The sequence below is a fragment of the Lissotriton helveticus genome, chromosome 3_1 (genome assembly GCF_964261635.1).
Source record: "Lissotriton helveticus chromosome 3_1, aLisHel1.1, whole genome shotgun sequence".
In the NCBI taxonomy this organism is placed as follows: Eukaryota; Metazoa; Chordata; class Amphibia; order Caudata; family Salamandridae; genus Lissotriton; species Lissotriton helveticus.
The window spans coordinates 794,604,636-794,623,888 of record NC_136061.1 but is presented as its reverse complement, the minus strand read 5'-3'; the positions used below and the strand labels follow the sequence as shown (position 1 = coordinate 794,623,888).

Below are 19,253 nucleotides of genomic sequence, written 5' to 3'. Positions count from 1 at the left end.
TTACTTGTAATCTGGCGGACAGCGGTGAGTTTTGGTGGGCCTGGATTGGAATGGTGGTGTGCCGCCTGCTCCAGGACCGCCAAAACTCATATTAAGGACAATAAACACTTTGCGTGTGCAGATACTCAGTAAACGGGGATTCACGTTATGTGTACCGAGACTCTGCACACATCTGAGCTTCAAAAGATGCTTTTGTGGAGCAGAGGGGATTAGGAATCACAGATCTCATTTTGGGGACTTAACTCTTTCTCTAAATCAGGCAATTTTAACAAATACCTCACCTGGATATTGAGCTTTTTAGGTCTGATTACTGTGCCATGCTTTATTTGAGTTCCAAACGTTTTACCCCCTCCTGGCTCAACATAACTTTGCCATCCAAATGCAATGAAATAATCTTAAAACTTGAAGCATCAATAGTAAACAACATTATCCACCACTGATACTGCCATCTACCCTCTACTGACCTAGGACCTAGTGAAAAGGTCTCACAATCTACTTCTGCCCATGTGAACATTTTGGGGGGAGGCTTAGAAATAAGCACAGCATAGAGGGCGACTGATATTAAATTAAAATTGATGGTAGAGCCCATACAATGGTGGGCAATTCCAGGGATGGGCAAACACCAGTACTAGACTTAATATCTAATTCTGGCATTACTTTTTTTTACCTAAATATGCTGGAAATAAGCACTGAATTATAAATCTAGGCAAGATCCATGATACAGTAACATTTCCCTTGGAAGGTTAGTTCTATGGCGGCCTTTCCATTAGAATCACTGTCAGCCCAGTTGAAGTGAAGTGGACTCATTGGAAACTGTGGAACTAGGAGACATTCCTTTTATTCCTGCTTTTCCATTTGACTAATCTGTCTGCTTTCGGGCATTAATCTTTTTGTACACATTCCTCTGCAATAATTTTTGTGAATAATTTGCTTCTAGTAAGTGAGTAAAAAAACCTGGCCGGGATATTGCCTCAAGGGAGGCTTGGGTACACAGTGTCCACTCACATGGACTTTTCACAAAAATGTAATGTAATATTCAAGTCATAATCATTAGAATAAGCAAGACTGCATTGCAATCTTGGTTCTCCAACTAACCAACGTTCGTATCTTGGGCAAATTTATACTCTCACTGTGCTTCTGTGTCCTCATCTGACAATATGTGTGCACCTTGAAGGGAGCTTAATCGAAAAAATAAATACCAACGTATATTCCTAGTATAAGCTCAAAGCATGGTTTTTATTCACAGGTTCAGGGTTGTTTAACAGCAGGTATCTAAAGTCCCTTTTAGCAACTCTAGAGGTGACCGTATCCTTGAAGATGCATTGAGCAGGAACCCACTCCCACTCAGCCACAGATAAGCCCATCTTTCATAGCTCATTGATGGTTGAAATAGTGATATGGGCACTTTGCCAAGTGACTCGTGGTGTCCATCAGGCAGCCAGATGTGAGTAACAAAAAGCGTGACATGAAGGGCCCCGCACAAGGTGAGTGTTGGCAATGGGACAGACCACCCAGATAAACCAGCAATACACTGACGGTTGGCCACCCTACCTGCACAGAAGCATGAACTGAAAGTTGCAATTCTATGCGTGATCAATTGACCACGAGGTGCCAACATGGGATTACAATTTCAGTAGTTAGCCTCTAACAAGTGAATGTTAACACGTATTCATGTTCACTCACCTTTTCTATGAAAATTACATGACTTTAATATATTAAGCAAACTTTACGTGCCAGCATTTGCAATAACTTGTTACATCATCATTTGTGATACAAACTTGCATCGGTCCTACTCAATGGTATATTCGGATTACCTAAATATTTTGTCATTGAGTGCCATGACATTTATAGTTAGGAATTTAAACTAGTAGATCTTTCAATAAAAGGCAATTTTTTTACATTTAAATTATTGTATTCACATAGTCACATTGCTGGATAATCTGAATGAAATACACGAGTAAAAGATATTCATTACAAATTTTCCCTCACTGAAAGTAGATTTGTAAACATCAGAGCAGAAACGTGGAGGTATCGCACATCAGAAGAAATATTGACAAATCTCCATGAAAGAAGACCCCCTCGCCGGATCCCTCCTCCCGCGTGCGGCTCTCCTGACACATAGCAAGGTCGATGCCAAGTGGCTCTGTGACTGACTGCTGCAGATGCTCTTCCTCAAGTATGCCGGGGTAGATCTTTAGTGGAAGTCTTCGGGGACCAACAATAGCACCTGTTCCTCACAAGATATCTGGCCAGTTCGCCCATTCATGATTCTTTAATGAAGCTCAGGGGCAGATGGCAGAAAATGGCCTGATCCAGGGCTCGGCGCGGAGGAGACAAAGGTGGGGAAGAAGGTTTCTGCAACAATACACCATCTTTATAGAGCGAAAAGAGAGTGTCATAAGGGTTTCATGCATCTGCTACTGTCATGCTTCACGGAGGACCTGAGGAAAGTCCGAGTGATTATAATTTCTGGGCAGACGGCCGATTTTTGCTAAAGTGGAAACCAGTGGAATGTCAAAGAAAGAGCCGAATTTTTTAACTAGAATTTGTATTACATTTAACTTGCACTACATATTAACTCAATCAATTAATTAAAAAATACCTTTCTGTAATTGATCAAAAATATCTTTAGGTGTTAATATTGCACTTTTGGGCACCATTACATTTGCAATCTCTTCATTTAACATCGGAGTTGCTAGTTCCTCTTTTGCTCTTTTTCATGTCTGCTTCCAGAGCCTTGCCACTTTTTTTAATGAAAGGTACCAAGAGAATCTTCAGACTTTCACATTGTAGACGTTGTTTATTATAGTAACCGTGCTCAGGAGTTTTCGCTAGCCCCATTTTGTCATAAGTAAGAAATGAAATTAAAGTGTATTTTTTCTTTCTCAAATATTACACTTAAAATGCTTTCCCTCAATTGTATAGTAAAACCTTTTTACCTGTAAGATATTGCGTCCTACTAAGTGCCCACCCTCATAAATTTATTCTCTGGAAGAAATGTTTAAATAAGCCCATTTAAGAATGAGAAATGAACTTGTCTGAAATAATTGCATTTTGAAAACAAGTAAATGGTCAGGTTCTCAATTTTGCTTTTTTCACTTCACTCAGCAGGAAGAGAGGGAAAAAAGAATGTGGGTACCAATAAATGCTACACATTTCAAAATCTGTGAGAAAACTATGATCAAAATTGCAAACAATACCAACATTTTGCTATTGGGAGTGCAACAAGTCATGTGGTAGCACCTATCATTGACTCTCAGAATAGCTGTGGAAACTTTCTTTGACAAAATGTAGGCAGACCAGTGATAACCTCTGAAATTAGAGGTTTTTATCAAACCTGCAACAGCAAACCTAATTGTTGAATAGCTATAGACCAACTGCAGACATTTACATGCATGTTTGACCCAATCCGTAAATGCTTTTATCATACAACGCAGGTGATATGAGTGATGTGTTCCAGATTTGAATGTGCCGAGGGTTATGGGTTCTGAAGTAGCATGCATCACACCGAAAAAGCACTTCGACACCCCATCAGGGGTAGCAAGTGCTATAGAAATGCCAACTTTTTCCCTTCTCTATCCCTCCACTATCCTTCTCAATCCAAATAACTGCCTAATATATCCACTACTCAAATTACTTTCATATGTTCACTATACTAATTCACCACTAATCCTTTATGGGTTCCGGAGTAGCGTGCTCCTTGCTGAAAATAGCGCTTCGACACCTCGTCAGGGGTAGTATATAAATGCAATTGCAATACAATAAACAATACTCAAACTGACATTCCCCGAATTTACTCCAGAACGTGCAGTAGCTACAAAACAAAAATAAGAACTTGTTTTTATACGATGCTTTATATCGCTCCCGCTGTTTCTAATCGCGGTAAACAACAGGTGTTCTGTTACCCAGTTTAAACAGTGCCACTATCCAGTGTAAAATTTCGCAATATACTTCAAAACCCCAGCTGACATCGTCAAACTGAGCAACATTGTACAGTGCTCTTTGGTTGTGACTGATAGACACTACCACAAGGCATACCGTAGCAGCAATGTTCCCACACACACTGCCCAAGTAAAAGAGCAGCACAGGACTAAAAGTGGCGGAAAAATCATGTCGCTAACACAGACGAACGGCAGTGAGTTCAATTGCACCAAGTTAAATGTATCTACCAAATTACAAAACCAAGCCTACCTAAGCAAAATTTAAGAAATAGCTGCTACCAGCTTGTTTCTGTCACGCCCCACTGCCGTGGCAGTAATTGCACAAAGACCTTTTTATTATAAGCTGATTTCCTCGAGAAATGAATTCAGACAAAATACTGTAAAGTGTTTATTTTTCGCTCGACCTTTATTAACCTCCATCTCGGGTCTCTCCCAGGAGAAGACAAGTTGTTGGTAAATTAACCCACATTGACATACACAGTAGCATTTCTGCCCTGCATCGCTGGGCAGGAACGGAAGAGGGATATGGCAAGGAACTTTGGCACCGTTTAAACAATGTCAGAGGTCAATATATGGCATCTGCCGTCAAATCTTTGTTTTGATGACGAACAAAATGTTAAAAAAAACCACATACAACACTGTTTGCCTTATTTTATTTTAGTGTAAATATAAAGGAAAGCTAAGCACACCACACAGGCCAGGATGAAAACTTTGTTTTGTAAGATCTGCGAAAAACAACCACACTTAAATCAATGTTTATTCGAAGATGTTTTCCTACTGACTTTCTAAACCAAATTGGCAATATGTGGAAGTTCATCATATTTAATCACCAAAAGCGTGTTATATTCTTTTTTGTATTTGGCTGCCCCTGTATTAATACAATTTTCAATACTCCGTTTTTATTAGAATCATGAATAAAATGCTCTGTGAAGTTATTGATTTGAGAATCATACCAATGTGTGATGAAATCCCCAGTGCTGTACTAGCTGCACAACAAAGACTCTTTGAGTTCATATATATTAATACATTAATTAGATACCTGTTCAAGAAGGAAGAAGTAAGATCCTCGAGTTTGTCCTAATAGGTGAATAAAAGAATTGGTCAACTATACACCACATTTTAGAAAGGAATTGAAATACAGAGTGTGAGTATAGATCTGGGTGAATACTGAAAGCCTGCGCTCTATAAGAACCTTTGGATAGAAGGTCATTGTATCTTTGGAACACACAAGGAGGTTGCTGAATTCTGCACAATCAAGAGTTGATGGATTAGGTCAAATCAGCAGCTCATTGGTTGTCTCCGGCAAAATCCATCATGGAAGCCGTAAGTGAAATCTTCCATCCCTGAGCAAGCTTAAAATTTTAAGTCATCGATTGCTGACATTACCAGAACTGGATCACCTTGCGTAAACATAATTCCACCTTATTTCCCAAGTCCCATATCATGTACAACTTCTTAAACAAGTTGTGGCTCAACACCTGCAATTGTTTATGGTGGGTTATTCCTTCACAGATCCTTTTCAAATGTAGTATTCATTGGGAGGTGTGCTGAACTTGTGATTACTTATTCTGCAAACTATAGGCATAAAGCAGACAGTGATTGGGACTAAAAGAAAGAATGTCAACTGTTATCTACATAGTATAAATTTAGCTGGTGGCAGTCTTTCATTATTTTTAGAGCACTGGTATGCAACCAGAGAGTTGGAGAGTTTTAAAAAATATCGTTCTACTGTGCATCGTTCAATCGTAATATCTATGTAGCTTAAAAATGTTTACAAACAAGAATCAATATTTAGGTCTCCTTTTTTGCATCAGTTACTGATATTTTATCAAGTACACAAAAAATACTTACTTGTCAGCAAATATTGGTAGTTGGTAGTTGAGTAAATGTATTCATATTGTGACTCCAGGTGTGTGAGTAAAGATAAGTAAATATCCAGAAGGAAACCATTAGTTCCATGAATGTTTCTTGCAGTGCATCATTGCATTTCAAGAAGACATTTTCCATCAAAGATTGTTGAGGCATATTTAAATTCTATAAAAATGTTTTTCAATGTTACAGGTAGTACATGTGAAGTAAAAAAAAAAAAACAAGAAAGGGGAGTGAAGAGGTAATGCTCATATGAGCAATGGAGGTGGATGCGTCTAAACAAAAATACAAGATAATTACACAGCCGATTAATCACCAATGCTCAGGAGAATTTGGTGATTCCAGAAGCAAGGATCACAAACTTAGTGTCAAGTCATGCACATTATATGTGTTTTAGCTCACAATATAAGACATACAAATGTAAATACCAAGCAAATAGAGGAGTCCCAGAGTAACTAGAAGTGATACAGAACAAAACAAAGTAATCCGTATTAGAAACTAGCCACTAAACCCCAACAGAATTTTGAAAACCAGGAGACCTTCAAAAATCTTAAAAGCCTTGCTCATCAAATCAAGCTGAATTGCATAACAAGCAATAACAAGCAATAAGCAAGTTTATTAAAGTTTATCAATAAGCAAGTTGATCTAAAATTACATACACAACCTAATCACTACCCCACCCCATGAGAAGGTGAAAAAGCAAGAGGCCTTTGAAGTCTTAATAGACGTAATCATCAATCAAAAGTACTTTGCATAACATTGACAAGTCATTTATTAATTGCCTGCACAATTGGGCCACTTACAAATAAAACACAGGACCGTCCAGCAAACCTAAGGATCCCATTCCTATCTTGTTTTATCATCATTTTTAACACTAGAGTAACATGCAATATAAGAGCATGACATTACTAAAAGGCATAGAACCAGCAATACATCCCTTTTAAAGCAAGGGGGACAACTCACAAACGCTGCTCTCCTTGCCCTTCAGAAGAGAAGCAGATATGGGGATGGACTCAAAACATTACCAAGAGATCTCCTTTATGACTGAGAATGTGAACCACAGCACACAAAAACATCAACAAGAGATTAGGCATGGCAAAGCCCATTAAATGAGGCAACCCAATAACATAAAGCCAAACTAATACTTTTCAGCATAAAATAACCATGGCCAGCATCTACAGCACTACAAAGTACTATTGTCATGTTTTATATTTTGGAGTACATGAGACGCCCACCAAACTTTTGTGGTTGTGCCCTTCATTCTACTTAGGGGGTCATTAGGATGACGGGCGGACTTAGTCCGCCCGCCATCCTATCGGATAATGGGAATGCCCGCCATAAGGGTGGGGGTCCCGTGGGGGGTATGAGGATGAGCCCACCACAGTGGCAGGCGCATCCTGCATTTTTAACATTGTGGCAGGCGGTGCTCTCAGCTCCGCCCGCCACAATGCTAAAAATGCATGTATGCATTTGCATATACAAAGCGGCAGACACTGCGCGGTGCCTGCTGCATTGCGTATGCAAATGCAGGGGGGTACCACAGGTACCCCCCATGTGCACCTCCACCTTGCTTTCACCATGGGGGCCCGCAGGGGGCCCCCAAAGTGTAGACCGCCTGCCTTTCCGAAAGGCATCTGTTTTGGCCCATGCTAATATGGCTGGCTGTGTCTGATAGACACCGCCACCATATTAAACCTTTTCCGCCCCGGTCCGACGGACGGTCTTTCCGTCCGCCGCGGTCCACCCCACCATAGTAATATGGTGGGGAGGAAATGGGTGGCGGGCGGGTAAGGATGTCTGGCGGATCACCACCGCCCGCATGGCGGTGGCGATCCCCCAGACATCCTACTGGGCCCCTAAGTGTTCATCTAATTGTATATTCTGGTAATAGGGAGGAAGGGAGATCTGCCAACTTTTGACAGATTTTCTGCACCCACCAAACTCTAAATCAGGGCGTCAATGCACCGTTTTGAATAGCAAAAATGCATATTTATTAAGAATTGCTCGGATTCCTATGGAGAACTCTTATCGGAGGGTTCCCAAAATAAAATGCAAGAAGAGAGACACAAATACATGTGTGTGCACTGTATGTGTCAAGACACAATGGCATCCTTTAAGATCACCAAAGAAAATTATCTAGTTTCAAATAACCGATCAAAAAAACACAAAGGCAACCATAATAATTCCAACATATGGTTGACCATACACTGAGCAACAGCCAACAACTCCTGATTACCTGCCAAATTCATTGATTTGACCCAGTGTTATTGGATCAATTTGGCAAGTTGTGGGATTTATTTATCTGGAGAATACAGTCACTATAAATTATGATGAATATAGGTCTTAGACTTGACTGATGATGAGGAGCTTCCAACTCTGTAGGAGTTTCCTGAAGCCTGTTTTGAGTTGGGACTGGAAAGAAAGGGACTCCAGAGAATGGATCATTGGGAGCTCAGGAATCTTACCCGATACCAGTTTGCATTTTATTAGCTACCACAACAAGAAGCCTTGGGAAGCTGGTAACAATCATTTCATTGAGATCATCATAACAAGCTGAGATTGTGAAAAGCCTCCTCACTAAGAGCTCAATTAGTTGCACTGTTTTTGCTCTGCACACAAACTATAGCACTTGCTATGATCCTGGTTTCCTCAATGACCACACTGTTGCACGCTTGCTAAACAGGAATATATTACATGGATCAGGACCAAAAAAATCAGAGTGTATCAACATAAGATTTCACACCCTATTATTTGGTCCTTCTATCGCTTCTTATATCTCTGTAGCAAAGACAAGCATGGTAGGTCCTTAATTCCAGAATCTCATGGGCATTTGAAAAGACCTAGTATGATACAACACTGCCTATGATCCCGGGGCTCCAGAAAATATGTAAGTCACATAATGAGGCATGCCTAGAATACAGCAGGATTTACATGCCATCCAACATGATTAAGAGCTCTTAATCACCAAAATGAATTGGTCGTGAGCAGGCCTATCCTATATCGGTAGGTCGTATTTAACCCCTTAGGGACTCCTACTTTAGTTTTATTCTGGCTCTGTGATTTCCAACAGAACTGTTCCAAAAGCCCTGAATTATTTGAAAGCCACTATTCAACTTAGCCAGTTGGCTCAACATGAAGCTAATTAGGACTGTGTCCGCCGCTCCAGGGGCACTCCAGGATGCCCTAGGATCTACTGCTTTATTGTGCTGCAGGGCTCCTTCGCTCTGGGATTGCCTCCATGCCTACATCCACCCCAGATACTAGGTGCTCACACCCTTTCCTGATGATGACCTCATATTGCCAGAGGTCGAAACGCCATTGACAATAGACTCCATTCCCCAAACTGCAATAATAGCGAAAAGGAGTCATATGTCTTTCAATGTGTGATGTACATTTTTTTCTTGTCACTTATCACTGCACTCTTTTTTCACTTACGAGTGTCCACTGGATCTCTTACCAAAAACTAAAAATGCATAATCTAGATACAAATATTGCAATTACTGAATACATTTGTAACCAGTATTTACTGACTGCCTTCCTTTTTCATAATATTTATATCTTTGTCTTGCCTTGGGTATTATGTAATGTGTCTTAAATTAGTAGAGACATAGTATTCACTCATGTGATTGTTGTCCTAGTAAACCATTGTTTTTCTTAATATTTGGTATCAACCCCAGGTTCTCAAAACGTTTGGGGTTTCCCTTATTTACAACACTGTACAGAAATGTTTGCAAGCATCTATCGTAGAAATGCCCCTAGGACTAGAGTATCACCCCTTACAGCACATGCTTTATAAACATATGTGTAGGTGTGATGTGCTTTTGTAAGTGCCCTAATGCAACCACGGGCAGGGCTTAGTGTGGCAGCACCCAGAGACTCATAAACGTACAGAAAGACACGCATCAGTTCAGATTCTGCTGCAGTTTAGAGAACACAAACTGTAAAATACAAATACAATAGAATAAAGACAGAACTATTGATTTTGCCAGTGCTTGTTCATAAACTCGTGACTTTGAGTGCTATTCTTTTGTCAAACTAGCACATCTCTGGGCCATCTTTCTCTTTGTGTATGTAAATACCAAGCTGGCATAATGCAAAGTACAGTCATGTTGTTGTCTGTTTCTTTAGTGCCTTCAGTCAAAGGCAATTGGAAGTACATCAGGTAAATGTGTTCAGGAAAGCTTTCTGTATCACACTCCATAATTACTCAACGACATGCTCGTGCTCCAGCCATAAATCTGTGCGATACTCAAGGTGTGCGTGGCAATGCATATTACTTTAATTGGAAGCTGAGATATAATAGTCTTAAATCTATCAAGCTGGACTTGTCTCATACTATTAACATACTAAGGGGGAGGCTGAGGCACATTTGACACAATCTGCACAATGAGCAGCTTTCAAGACATTATGTAGCTACAATAATAATAATTCAAAATGCTAAGCTACTAGGGAAACATTCTGAAGGTATGAAAGCAGAAAGGGGAAAACATTAGTGCTTGTGGAAGTGGATATATTTGTCTCTGAGATCATACACGAATTATACTGCACTGAATTTAAATTGTGCTGAATACTAATAATACAAATGGCAACTATTTACTGGATATGCTGCTCAAGGCCAGAGCAAGAGTGTTCCAACTTTTAATGGTGTAATGACTGTAGACATCTCCTTTTAAGCAGCGCGCTTTCTTATTTGCATGGGTTTGGTCTTAAGCCTAGTAGGTTTCTGCCTCTTCCGGGCCCCCATTAGTATTTGCACACCTCAGTAAACTTAAGTGTCCAAACATCTCCATGCACAAGTCTAAACTTCATGGACTTCATTCCATCAAAATGGAAGGGACTATGAAAGTGACATCATGATAACGCGGAGATACCCTTATGGGATTGATTCCAGCGCGATACAAGAAATTAAATAAATAAATAACGTTTGGCTACCACTGACTTCACAGTGATCCCCATCGCACCCCCCCCCCCCCCCACAGGGCTTCAACCACCTCCTATATGCAACTAGAGGACTTGGGCATGGGCAACATGTGGAGACTATAAAAGATCTTAGTTTGTGTGTTTTCCGCTCTGGACACTCCCTGACACCAGAGGTAGCACGGGCACTCCAAAGTGAACTCGCATGTGAATTTACTCTTGAAAATGCATTTCTCATGTATAATTTGACACAACTGCATTGGCATTTTACTCTGAGGTAGGCAACCACCCACAAAGATCAGAGCATCTGAATAAACATCCTGCGATATTGCTGCCACAGTCCCTAGGGCATGTTGCGCTCTGTGGTCTCGGGTAGTATCATATCTTTTACTGATTGATGACCCCACATGAGATTTAGGCAATTTTGCTCACTTCTCAAATAAGAGTCCCTGAATAATTCCTGCACAGTGTCCATTCTTAGGGATCTGTTTCCAGCCATTGGCCAAAGACTCCAACAGTAGGTACCTCCTTACAGTGTTAATCACCAGTGCGCTTAAAGAGGTTCCATCACTGTAATTCCTAAGAATTCCTGCCATGATATGATGGATTTTAAGAACAACCACCCCCTTACACAGCTACCCATTGTTTCAAAATCATGGAAAAAACCATCTAGCAAATTGTTGGTTCAAAATCTCTCGTTATCTGTGCAGGTAGATAAAGGGCAGGTGGGATTCCAGACAGGCTTTGATACTGGATGGCTTCTTCTGCTGGCACTATGTCCGCTAAATGGCAGGCCTTCTTCTACTGGTCCTCTTGGTGGCATATGCTATGGTCAATCAATCTGTGCTGTTTATTTTATTTTATTTTTATTTTTATTTTATTTAGAGTTTTGTATAGCGCGAACAAGACCCGTGGGTATCAGAGCGCTTAACATCGAGGAAGGTTACACATTTACAGTACAGTATCGATATACGACAAACAAATATGAGATAACGGAGACTATGGCTATAAAGGGTGTCTAACTATATATATTCCAAACACATGTGCAATTAGCGATAAGAGGTGATAAAGGCCTAGCTTATATCACGATCCTTATCAATCGATAAGGTGAGGTAGAGGTTATATAGTTTATATAGTTTGGCGGATACAGCCGAGGCTTGTGTGTGGCGTCAGTCTCCTGTCAGAGATAGTATTCATGAGGAGGCCACCCTTCAGTTGATGTAAAAGTTTATACCAGCGATCTGTCGGCTTCCCTATGCAAGGTATTTACTCATCATTAGGCTTTTCATTTCCCGTTTGAATAGTACAATATTTTGAATCTTCCTAATGCTTGGGGGGAGTGAATTCCAGACTCTGGGGGCAGCTCCAGAGAATGCTCGGTCATAAGTCTTTTTCTTTCGGAAGAAGGCTGGTCTCAACAGCAGCTCCTTGGAGCTTCTCCCTGGTCTGTTTCCTCCCGATAGCTTAATTTTCTTGGCTAGATATCCTGGCGTGTTATAGTGCACCGCTTTGTGAGTAATACATGCTATCTTCATTTGAACTCTGGTCTCATAAGGTAGCCAGTTTAGTGCTTTCAGGTGGGGAGATATATGATCAAATTTCCTAGATCCAGTGATGAGTCTTGCCGCAGCGTTGAGACAGGCTTTTAGTGGTGCTGTGGAAGTTTTAGGTAGGCCAGTTAAGGTAGAGCAACCATATTCGATCCTGGATATCACTAGGGATTGTATAGCCAATTTTAGATCTGCCTCTGAGATGAATGGTTTTAGTTTTCTTAAGTAGCTCAGATGGAAGCGGGCACTTTTCGCCATTGAATTAATGTGGGCTTTCATGTCGAGATTCTCATCTAATGTGATTCCTAGTGATTTGGCTGAGTTGACTAGGGTTGGTGTGCAGTTTAGCGCAGTCACCAATTTGGTCCATTCCTTTATTTCAGGGTGGCTCCTTGGAGGTGAAATTAGCAAGAATTCGGTTTTCTGGGCATTTAATTTCAGATGATTCAAAGTTAACCATTGCAAAGCCATCCTTAGTGTCTCATTGATTAGATCTATGTCATCAACGGAGGCGATCTTTAAGTATATTTGCGTGTCGTCTGCATACATGTGGTAGGATATCTTTGATTTCCGAAGAATGTCTGTGAGGGGTTCGACATACAGGTTGAATAGATCTGGGGATAGTGTTGAGCCTTGCGGGACCCCAATTGCATTAGGACAGGGGGGTGAGATTGCTTGGTTAACCAGGAATCGTTGAGATCTGTTTCTTAGGAAAGAGTTGAACCATCTCAGGACGTTTCCGGATAATCCCATCCTGTCCTGTAGCCTGATCAGTAGTGCTTCGTGATTTACCGTGTCAAACGCAGATGACAGGTCTAGGAGAATCAATAGGAATGCTTGATTTTGGTCTAGGGCTTGTAGCGCGTCATCAACAATATGCAGGATCGCTGTTTCTGTGCTGTGCCCTGCTCTGAATCCCGATTGGCATTCGTCTAGTAGGGAGAACTTGGTGATGTGTTGCTTCAATTGGCTCTGCACGCATTTCTCAATTAGTTTGGCCAGTAAAGGGATGTTGGTTACTGGTCTATAGTTATTCGGATCTGATGCATTCGCTGTCGGTTTTTTGATTATTGGAACTACTTGTCCTGTTTTTAGGCAATCAGGGAGGATCCCTTTTGTAAGTGAAGCATTTATTATTTTGGTCCAGATTGGAACCACAATGTGGCTTATTTCTCTTACACATTTTGCAGGTAGAGGGTCATGATAGTGGTTATTCGGTCTGATTTCGGACAGCGTTTTGGCGATCTTGTCCTGGTCATATAGTTCAAATGTGTCCCAGTTAGCTTTATTTTTTGTCTCACTTTTTGTCTCCCTCTCTGTTATCATGCAGGCCTCGCTCGTCGGCCGAGGTTGGGTCGGGAGGATAGCTGCGGCCTTTGCGAGCTCTACCTCTAGCGCTTTGGTCTTCTCCGAGAAAAATGTGGAGAATTCCTTGCAGCTTAAGGGAGTTTTTGAATTCTCTTGAGTTGATTTGGCTTGTTTATCTGATTGCTGCTTTAGGATCTCGAAGAGTTTTCTTGGTCTGTTTTTGGCATTGTCAAGTTCTGCTCTTATAAATTCTTTTTTGGAATTGATTACCTTTTTGTTATATTCCTTTCTGATTTTTCTGAGGGCTTTCAGCTCTGGTGAGGAAGGGTGTTGTCTCCATGTTGACTTAGAAGCACCTGCCCTGTCGTGGTTCTCCTCTTTTCTCTTTAACAGACATAATCTGTATCTCTTCTCATTATACTCTGCCTTCCAGAGAAATCATTCTATTCGGCAGCTATGTGGACTCATCATTTTATTTGGATTTAATACCTCATCCAATCTGGCTGAGACTTAGTTACAGCCTAAATTTGATCCAACATCTCCAATTCGATCAGGTGGCTGTAAGATTGTTTAATGTGTGTAGAAGTGGATTTGCTCCAACTTTTTTTAAACTGAATGGGAACAAAATCCAAATCCTTCTAATTGGAGATAATGCAGGACGCTGAACACAGGAATTTTGGTGAGCTCAGTTGGGCCATCTCCCAATCTTGGTGCCTAAGCTAAAAATCCCTGTGTCATTTTTGACGTACAGAAGGCTTAGACTTCAGACTTCAAATCAAGAAGACTCTTGGAGATGAAGATGTCAAGGATTCTGCCTTTCTTCCTATCCAATCAGCAAGAAAAACTGGTAGGGGTCAACGTGTTAGCCTGGGATGACTACAGCAATTCAGTCTAATTTGAGCTCCCAGAGCAAGAGCTTGCTAAGCTGCAGGAAATTCAGAATATGGCTGACAAGCTAGTATGGGGCCTCCGAAAATCAGAAGATGTATATATCCTTTGTGAAAAATAGAAAATTCAGCCGAATGTTCTTTGTTTGAAGCACAGAGTCTTTTACAATACAAGATCAACCTTTCTTTCCCACACAGTCACCTTCAGCAGACCAGTCAGGGCTTTGTGCTCCTGATCCCCTCTGCTGTTTGAAGTTTAGGCTTCAAGCATGCAAGATCAGGAGGAGGAGTCTTCCAAGCACTATGGAACAACCTCCTGCTGAGTCTCCAGACCATGGCCAATATCAACTGTATAAAAATAATCTCTGAAACAGAAACTTTCTGTTTTTCATCCTCTGTCTTTTAGTTCCTAACATTCATATGCTCAATTGTACTTGTGCTCAACATATAATAATGATAATAATAAATGTTGTTTCTATTCACAAATTTTAGACAGGCACATCTTTACTGTGGTCTGATATTTACTCCTATCAATAAAAGGAATACATCAACATTCAGTTTGCCAACAAGTGTGGGAAACAAGATTGGTGATGAGGTAAGGGGAGGTGATTCTCAATGAGAAAACATATATGCCCTCTGTGGAAACAAAAATAATTAGCAAGTACAATTGCACTTTGGTGTCACCTTTACACACATATACAAATGTGCACGTGTTACGTTTACACCTAAGAAAATACATCCACGTCACAGTAACTTGGAATTCAGAAACAATTCCACAACTAATTCTGGAAATATTCTACAGTCACAGCTTTCCAGGAGTCCTCCTCTAACTCTATTTGAATTTGTATTTAAAAGTCAGTAATTGTCTCCTAACATGGTGTCATTTTTCAGACGGGGTTCCATATAAACACCTGAAGTCTATATGGAGGGAAGCATATTTTGCCTCTGGATACTAATCCGATTGCTTCTCCAGCCACACATGTAAAAGTGGGAGATAGGGCCAAAATGCCAATTTTGTGACATGCCTGTCCATTTCAGCCCTGTGTTCAACTGAAAAACGTTGTGAATATGTCTGTGCTTGATAGAGGTTTGTATTCTGTTGATGTGGTGTTTGAGGTGTATTCCACTGCTTTATTAGCTTCTCTGGCTCCCTCAACAATTGTGCAGGGGTCCCCTTGGCCACACCAACACACTTCTGGGACTTGTTGAGGCCTGTTGATAACCCATACAAACACAGACTACAATAAGATCAGTACAAATATTATCTTATGTTGTAGGTGAGGGTATTTGCCCGAAGTTCTCTTTGCTCTTACTGCACGGCCTAGATGTAATGTTATGTAATGTTGTGTGCAATTGTATCAGGGCAGTCACTTTGATGAGCTGTCTCCCTGACGGCTGTGTGCAGAAGTTAAAACTATCTTACAAACCGCAGAATTGTTGCAAAAGAATAGCAATGGAGAAGCATGAGATCTTTGATCGTAGGTCTTGCTCATCGTCCTTTTCAATGTAATGTGACTGTACACCAGTGAAGAGTTTCTATTTTAACATGGTCGGCATTCACCAACATTTTAGGTGACTTTACAATCATTACATGATTGTTTCATCTGGTTTAAATTTAGATCTTATGAAGTGCTCACATGCTATCAAAGTATTCATAGATCTGCCATGCCTGCAAGAGTAGATCATCCAGGACTTTGCAAAGAGCAGGAGGGAACAACAATAGCTTTCTACTACTTCAAGTCTTTTTTAGGTCATTCAAGAAACCAGGATTTGTTGACTATAGTATTCCACAGTTGGGCATTTGTGGCAGAAAATGTGACTTTTAGCAGTCGTTACAGAACTAAGGTAAAAGAAAGGTATGGGTATTTAAGTAAATTATACAATGAAAAAAATAGGTTTTTGTCCTTGGTTTATACCGAATAACCGGTGCACAGACACCAATGGCATACATGAGTTGGGTTTGTTGATACTAGTATGATTCTGTAATGATGCGGTGCAAAATATTATACATGTTATTCATAGAATGGAAAACACAATTTTTAAGATGAAATAAGACCAGCTAATAATTCATTTTGACATACATGTGATGCTGACACTAATAATAAAGCAGAACTGGTCATGTGTTGCTTGTGTTCCAGTTCAGAGAGGACCTGGCTTGTCAGTTCAGACTGCACTGCTCTTATTGGAACAGGAGCACAACTGACCTGCATATGGCTAGGTCTAATCTGAGATTGCATGGTGGGCAAAACATTGGTGAACTGGGATTCGTCTCATGTAATTACCAGTGGCTGAGATTAATTAAACAATTCTACCCATCGATGTTTTGTTTACTTCAGACACTAATAATAAATCATATTTTAAATGAACTTCTTTTTAAAGTGTGTTTCTGTGCAAAAATGTATGTTTCATAACAAATTTGTATGGCCCGTAATGGGCTCTGGACAACAAATAAAAACAGAAACTACTGTTCTGATGTAATTGAGTGAGAAGGCCATGAAATTAATTGCAAGTTATACTGGAAGATTTATTCTTAGTTGCAAACCATCCAGTATTTAGAGCCTAAATTCCAGAAAGTTTGCACTGGTGCAAAGTATTGTAAAATCAGTTTACCCCATTTTGTGGCTTGTCTAATATGTATTGGAGTGAACAAATGTTACCCTGTACTTATATTGCAGAAATAGTTTTGAATCAGGGCAAAAGATAGAGGAAATATGTAATGGAGCTATTTGCTTAACCCCTTTGCCGCGGCGCAAATTCCGCTGCAGTGCGGGGGGTTAGGGGTGGGCGTGGTGCTGCGGTGCTCATGACGGCTCCCGGCCCTCATAAATCACGGTGGGTGTGTGCTCATGACGGCCGGGAGCCGTCCGAGCTCCGCCCACTGATTAATCACTGGTCCCGGCCGTCATGAGCACAAGCCTACCGTACGGCCGTCATGAGCACCGAAGAGGTTAAAATACCTCACATTTTGTAGGTCTTGGCTACAAACAGATTTAGCTGTCTGTACCTAGACCTATTGTTACAGTGGGCTTTAGGTAAGTTCCTTGCTCACAATTTGGAGGCATCACTTTCTTAGTTAAGTGCTCAACCTTCAATGGCTTTCCTGCCTGTCTTGAATGTGTTCCGCCCACGTGAATTTTGGTTTTACAGTGTTCTTCATTGGATGAGTTGTATCCTTCTAATGCTTACTTTCAACACACCTGTCGGGTGCATACTTCCTTGCTCTCTCCCTCTGTTTTTCCTGCTTCTCCTCCTACCCGCTATCCATTCCCACCACCCTCTGCTCAGCTGAGCGGAGAGCTACTGGGTTTGCCAATGTTTTTTTTTGCATATAACACCTCTCATGATTATATCGAGATTGTGACATATACATCCTAGACCATTAAACTAAATATAGCAAATTAATTTTCATACCGTTTATGCTGCTTATGTAATGAGGATGGAACCTACTAACTTTGACTTACGTGCTTTGCCCCTCTGTCACATTTGTTATGTGGAGATAATATTTATTTTCATAATTGTTTAATATGTAAATGCAACAAAGGTTTAGTGGTATCTGCGTGCTCCTGTTTTGCCATGGTACAACGCTACAAATCCATTTGCTCCACTCCTTCATACACAAGAAACCAACGTGTGTAAATGGCTTTGCTGTTTTTTTGTGTATTTTTTGCACAGTGCATATTTTAAATGGTTTGGTCTCTCGTTTAAAATTCCCAGACACAAAAAGTAAAACTATCCAAAGTGTGGAATAGAGTAATTACATTTAAAAAGGTCAAACTATTTGATCTCTCCATACACCCAGGACTGTGTGAAATAATTCTGCTTGTTTAATCTCGACTCGTTACAATATATAGAATGCATAAATGACCAACCTGATAAAGCCTGACAATACATTAGAGCACACCATGCCATGGCTAAATTAATTATTTTATGTAGTTTGCAGGTCTAATTTTTATTAGTATCCTAACATGGAATTAAGAACATGTTTAAGAAATCTTTCGTATGTTTAGTTTGCATTTGGCTGACAGTGTCTGTTATTCGGATTTACAAATCACGCAGGAACACGTGAGTCTGTTGTGGTGGTTGTGCCGTCATCCATGTCGCTTAAAGGGATTGTGAAGTGCAGAAGGTACACTAAAGGCTGCTGTTAGCCGAGTCTGCTGCACCTTGCAGAGCACGAGAAAACAATGCTAGATAGCCCTTTGATGTGATTATGGGGGGTGGCGAGGGATTATACGGAGGCGTGGATTCTGGGGGAATTGTCTGGACACAAGAATTCTTCCAAGGCCAAGGAAATGCCTGTCAAGACGCATTTGTGCTATTTCTGATCAGAGCCTCTCTTCTGTTCAGCAGGTCCAGGGTCACATGCCTCCGCTCATGATCCCGATTTTTCCACACGACCAGCGGACATTAGCCGCTGCCGCAGCGGCCCAGCAGGGGTTCCTCTTCCCTCCAGGACTCTCGTACAAGCCAGGTAGGTCAGCGGTACACCGATAATTCTTGCATTAAACCTCAAGGAATAGAGAGCACTGGGTTGGTGATCTTGCAATAGTGTCTTCCTAACGTGGGGGTCAAAACTATATATCAATGTATGGTTTGAAAGATCAGGCCACTCTGACCTGTTTACATAATGAAGTGTCTGAACAGTCCTGGACTACGAGTACCACAATGCAATGGGATGCATGCATCTTAACTGACTCTGGATCATCCTTGATAGTGTCATCAGCTTTGATGTAGTACTTTGTTGGCAAAATCTTTTGAAATAACCTTTCAGAAATTGTTGT

The 19,253-nt window shown here is 40.8% G+C and overlaps 1 protein-coding gene across 4 annotated transcripts in view; it reads left to right on the top strand.

Annotated features, from left to right (window-relative positions):
• SOX6 (SRY-box transcription factor 6) overlaps positions 1–19,253 on the top strand; it is a 789,572-nt gene that overhangs the window by 565,851 nt on the left and 204,468 nt on the right. For 3 of the 4 annotated variants that reach the window (XM_078681028.1, XM_078681029.1, XM_078681026.1), the window contains one exon: positions 18,823–18,943. In XM_078681028.1, the coding sequence (XP_078537154.1) occupies positions 18,823–18,943 (121 nt within the window). Of the gene's footprint in view, positions 1–18,819; positions 18,944–19,253 lie in introns of all 4 variants that reach the window. The other variant, XM_078681027.1, reaches the window with a different exon arrangement.